The 6,000-nt window shown below is 42.3% G+C and overlaps 1 protein-coding gene across 2 annotated transcripts in view; it reads left to right on the forward strand.

Annotated features, from left to right (window-relative positions):
* The window catches only part of STIM1 (stromal interaction molecule 1), a 187,518-nt gene that overhangs the window by 98,298 nt on the left and 83,220 nt on the right, over nucleotides 1–6,000 (forward strand). For both annotated transcript variants that reach the window (XM_039252033.1, XM_039252034.1), the window contains exon 2: nucleotides 4,635–4,765. In XM_039252033.1, the coding sequence (XP_039107964.1) occupies nucleotides 4,635–4,765 (131 nt within the window). The remainder of the gene's footprint in view (nucleotides 1–4,634; nucleotides 4,766–6,000) is intronic.

Genomic DNA, 6,000 nt, shown 5'->3' on the forward strand with positions numbered 1-6,000 from the left:
TAGGCCACCCAGGCGCCCCTATTATTAAAATTTTTAATGTTTATTTTTGAGAGAGAGAGAGAGAGAGAGAGAGAGCATGAGCATGAGCAGGGGAGGGGCAGAGAGAGAGGGAGGCACAGAATCTGAAGCAGGCTCCAGGCTCTGAGCTGTCAGCACAGAGCTCAACGTGGGGCTCAAACCCATGAACTGTGAGATCATCACTTGTGCTGAATTTGGACACTTAACCGACTGAGCCACCCAGGTACCCCACAAAATAAATAAACTTAAAAAAATTTTCCCAGAAAACAATTATTCTTAAAAGGAAATCTTATTAAATTAATGCTTAGGAGATTTATTGGTCTAAAATGAATTAATTGCTATTATTAGATTTGTGTTTCAATTTCTAATATGGTAGATACTAGTTTTGGGATTTTCCATTTTTATATGTATAAAGGGCCAAAAAACTTAAAAACCTGCTCCTGTGCAATTCTTTTTACTTGTAGTTCTCTTTTCTGCCTAGAGAAATCCTACACATAATTGTTAGTTGTTATTTAGTTATTCATTAAAAAAACATTGAGCATCTATCAAGAACCTGGCTTTTGCTTGCTGCTGGGGATGTGGTCCCAAGTCCTTATTGACACCCTAGTTTGATAAGGAAGACAAATAAAACAGAACTACAACACAATATGATAAATGTTGTTGGTGATAGACACATGAATGCTGGGGGAATACAGGCTATTGTCAGAATCACTTGCTAACTCATCTGGAACATATGATTGATCGATTTGGTTGGATTGTACGTACTCTGTTTGATTCTTCATAGTCTGATAGGGAGAGTGGCTGAGGTTAGCAGCGAACTGTTCACGTGTTGCTCTGGAAGGAAAGAAGGAAACTACAAATGTATTGATTGACAGCTTCTTGCAAGCCCTATGCTATGCTAGGCGTTGGAACAAATGTGGTCTTAATTTTCACAAAAACCCTGTCAACAGAGATAATCATCCTCAATTTGCAAATGAAGTATTGGAGTCTCAGAAAAGTTGAACATCCTGTCCAACATCATATAGGTGTAACTAATGGAGCTAGAATTTTGTCGTATGTTCTGACTCCAAGTCCAGGGCTCTTTTATTAATAATGTGTTGCTAAATGGGTGGATCTTCTAAGGTATTTCCAGATGGCTCTGGGAAACCTTGCCAGATTGGAATGTAGAAGAGAAGACAGAAGAGGTTTCAGGAAGGAGAGAGTCTAGGAAATGCTCGGTAGGAGGAGTAATTTGTGATTTTTAGCTAACATGGTTTTTCTGGATAGGAAAAACTTGATGGCCTTATGGGACATCAAGATTTTGTACTCCTTTATTCTCAATCCCTTAAATGCTTCTCTATGACAGATGATGCCAGCAACAAAGGTCACCTGTCTGCCTGATCAGTTTACAAACCAGAGCCTCGCATTTGAAGCCTAAACTTCTCGGACCTGTCATAGCCCTTTGGGAGAGGGTATGGCTGACCTTAGGCCACTGGTGCCCAGCCTGGAGGCCCCCAGTCCCTAGAGCTTAGCATTTAAAAAAGCTTATTATGGGCACCTGGGTAGCTCAGTCAGTTAAGTGTCTGACTTGGGCTCTGGTCAGAATCTCCAGGTTTGTGAGTTCGAGCCCTGCGTTGGGCTTTGTGATAACACTCAGAACCTAGAGACTGTTTCAGATTCTGTGGCTCCCTCTCTCCCTGCCTCTCCCATTCACACTCTGTCTCTCTCTCTCTCTCAAAAAATAAGTAAACTTTAAAAAAAAGCCTATTAGAAATTGAGCTTTACTGATGATAAACCTGTTTGTGGATACAGGCTAATGAAAAGATTGTATTTCTTTGCTTTAAGTTGGAAATCTGTCAACCTAATGTGGTTCAGGTGTGCTACCTAAGGTTTTCTAGAACAAAGGTCAGCAAACTATGACCCTGGGGTCAAATCCAGCCCACTGCCTGTTTTTGTGAATAAAGTTTTATTAGAACACAGCTAAGCTCATTTACTAATGTTTTGTCTCTGGTGGCTTTTGTGCTCTATGACAGAGTTAAGTAGTTGTAACAGAGACTGTATGGCTCATTAATACTGAATTATGTATTGTCTGGCCTTTTACAGAAAAAGTTTGCTGACCCCTAGGGTAATCCTGATTCTTTCTGTCATGATACTTAACACATAGTGTTTTAATTGCCTCTCTCCCCTACTTTTAATAATATATATATATATATTTGTTTACTTTGAGAGAGAGAGAGGCAGAGGGAGAGTGCATGTGTGTGTGCAAATGCTTGAGCAAGAAGGGGAAGCGCTAAGAGAGAGAGAGAGAGAGACAGAGAGAGAGAAAGAGAGAGAGAGAGAGAGAGAGAGAGAGAGAGAGAGGGAATCCCAAGGAGGCTCCATGCTACCAGGGCTCGATGCAGGACTCAATCTTATGAACTATGAGATTATAGCCTGAGCTGATATCATGCCAAGAGGTCTTGTTGGTGAGGAAATTGAGAAACAGTGCCTTAATCTTTGGTTGCATTCTATGACCACCGCTTTACCCCACCCTCCACTCCATACTCCCAACTCAGCAGGACAAATGTAGAATATACAGTTATGTGGAGATATTTCTTTTGCATGTATAGTATTCATCTTGTCTTTTTTTAAATGTTTATTTTTGAGAGAGAGAGCAATCATGCATACACATGAGTGGGGAAGGGGCAGAGAGAGAGGGTGACATAGGATCTGACGTGGGCTCTGTGCTGACAGCAGAGAGGCAGATGTGGGGCTTGAATTCCCTGAACCTCGAGATCATGACTTGAGCCAAAGTCAGACGCTTAACCGACGGAGCCACCTAGGGGCCCCTTACTTTCTGTCTTCTATAAAGCCATTTCTTCATTGTGCTTACCATCTGTGACTTCCGGAAGATTAAACCACTCTAGAGCTGTTTGGTTACCTTGGTATAAAGATAGTAAGGTGAAGTACCAACCTGAGAGTCAGTAGACCTGGGTTCTCACTGTGACTCTTCAGCTGTCTTTGATTTGGGACACATCAGTTAACATCTGTGAGCTCCAGTATCCAACATGTTTTGATTGAGTCACATCTGGGACACTTTACACATTTAATATTTATATCCCTCCTTCATTTTGAAAAGGGTGTGAGCAACTAGTGAGTAACAGAGAGTTGACTTGTCTTGTCCATTCTCTGTCTCTGACCAGCGGTCACCCGAATGATTAAATGGATTGGAGTGTTTCAGGTCTTTGATCAATGCCTTGTAGAGGGCTCACAGCCACAGCTTCTTTACCCTGTCCTTGTTTTCTCTCCCATGACAGCTTCTTCCTTGGGAGTAATCTGAGGAGTTTTTTTTCTGGAGAGAAAGTATCAAGATGAGAGTCAACAGGGGGCGCCTGGGTGGCTTAGTCGGTTGAGCGTCTTAGTCGACTTTCGCTTGGGTCATGACCTCGCGGTTGGTGGGTTCGAGCTCCGCGTTGGGCCCTGTGCTGACTGTCAGCTCGGAGCCTGGAGCCTGTTTCAGAGTCTGTGACTTCCTCTCTCTCTGACCCTCCCCTGCTCGTGCTGTCTCTCTCTCTCTCTCTCCTAGAAATAAATAAAAACATTAAAAAAAAAAAAGATCAGAGTCAACAGGAAAGAGGAATTTTAGAATCTAAGAATTGGAAGACATACTATACACTTTACCAAAAATATCTTTTTCAGATAGTGAACTTTAGGCCTGGAGAAGGGACGTGACCCCACATGATAGAGCTAAGACTAGATGCCAGGCTCTGTCTGCTGTGTGTATGTGCATGGTGTTCCAGGGTTCTAAGAGAGGAGTAGGTGGCCCCGGCTCTCATGCTGGTTTTCATGTTACATGAATGACTGCGTTGGTGGGTGGAGGAAGCTGCAGTGTAGACCTCCCATGCTGTTGCACCCGGTGTGCTCAGGACCTTAGATGTCTGAGAGCTATTTGCTGACTGTAACTGTCTATAGGCAGGCATAGCATGTGAAGGGTTTCTCCAGTTAGTCTGTTGCTGGCATTATGTTATTATTACCAGCAGCGACAAAGTGAACGAAAAGGAAAACTACATATTATTTTGGCATTGCAGTGAACGGGCTATCTTCCTGTTTCTAGAAAGATTGTATCCACATGCATTTATTTATCGACTGATTAAAAATGATGATACTTCACTTGAATATGTATTTCTTTGCTTACTGGTAAGACTAAACTTGTTTTCCTGTGTTCACTGGCTATTTATATTTTTTTTGTGAGTTACCTATTTGTGTTCTTTGTCTAGATCCCCAAGTATTCCCAGCCTTATGCTTGACTTTCCTGCCAGGGTGCTATCAGGATAATAGAACATTGTCCTTGAATGGGGGAGCTCAGCACATCCTGGGCGAGTAAGTTGTAGGCTGGATGAAACACTTTTCTCGCTATTTGTAAATAGTATAATAGTTTATACTATTATATGTATACTATTATATATATATATATAAAATATAAAAATATATAAAAGTATATATATATATATATATATACTAATATATATAATAGTATACATAGCTATTTAAGTGGCTACGTGAGGATCGAGGTGCTAGAGGCTAAGGACACTGAGACAGGTGGGTAGCAGAGGCCGGCAGTGCCCACAGTAATGTTATCTGTTGCTTTTCCTGTTCAGAGTTTTGCCGGATTGACAAGCCCCTATGCCACAGTGAGGATGAGAAGCTCAGCTTTGATGCAGTCCGCAGCATCCACAAGCTGATGGACGACGATGCCAATGGTGATGTGGACGTGGAAGAAAGCGATGAGGTGAGCTCTCTCCCCCTGCCGTGGCTCTCTTCTCTTCCTGTGTGGACAGTCCCTGAAAGCTGCCTCTACACTCTTCCCCATGGAGAGATGTTCTTGATATTGCCTTGTGCTCTAGGAGCTCCCTCCTGTGAAGGGAGGTGATTCTCAGCAGAACAGCCCTATGGGAGCCAGCCTGTCCAAGTGCAGGCCTGCTGTCTGTGGCTGTGCCTGGACTGGCTCCCATCTGCCTACCAACTAGATGCACAACACTGACTGAGCTGTGCTGTTTGAGAGGAAGAGGGAGTCCCAAGGTCAGTCTCCACAGTTCTCCTGAACCCATATTGTAATCCTGCTGCAGCTGGAGGGCATCAGTCTGTACTTACTATGTGCTCAGCCCCATGTTGGCATGTAGGAGAGACGTCAAAACAGGCATTATCTTGCCCTTTGGGAGTTTATACTCGGAGGAAGAAACACATGTTCCTAGAAAGATCGTTCTGAATTCCAGGCTACAGTTGCTGGGAACTGGTTGAGTGGTCCAGATGGTAGGAGCGAGAGGAAACTCTAGATGGAAAAAGCTCTGTTATTGTTTCACCTTTTGGCAATACTACGGTTCCAACTCCACAGAGCCCAGAGTGGAAAGTCATCATGTGTGAAAAGATCGAAAGGTTTCCGTTGATTTCAAGCTCAACGTGGGCCAGCAGTTTGGTGAAGCTGCCAAGTTATGCCAAATCTTTAATAGTGATATGGTGTATGTCATGAGGGAGAGATAAGCCTAGTTTTGAGTTCAGTCTTGGATCTCACATTGTCAGAAGTGTTTGGAACAGTGCGCGCCTATACAGACAAGGGTGACCTGAATGCTGAAGGGCATGGACACTAGAACTTGGTATTTATAGGTACTTATCATGTATGTGCCAGGCACTGTTATAGACATGGGGATGTGGCAGTAAATAGGACACACATATCTGTCTGCCTATCATTTACAGTCTAGTGAAGAAACTTGAGCCTGGAAAAGAATAGATCCAGGTAATATAATTTCTATCTTCACATACGTTAGGAGTGGAGGAATCAGATTTAGATAATGACAATGATGGCAATGAAAACTGCAGCACTGGCTCTCCTTCATTGAATTCTTTTTTTTTTTTTTTTTATTCTTCAAATGTGTTTTTATTTTTTTTAAATTTTTTTCATTTTAAAGTTTTAATTTTTTTTTTTTTACAAATAGTTTATTGTCGAATTAGTTTCCATATAACACCCAG

Source organism: Hyaena hyaena, unplaced genomic scaffold (assembly GCF_003009895.1).
Source record: "Hyaena hyaena isolate Hyena2069 unplaced genomic scaffold, ASM300989v1 scaffold_406, whole genome shotgun sequence".
Taxonomy (NCBI): Eukaryota; Metazoa; Chordata; class Mammalia; order Carnivora; family Hyaenidae; genus Hyaena; species Hyaena hyaena.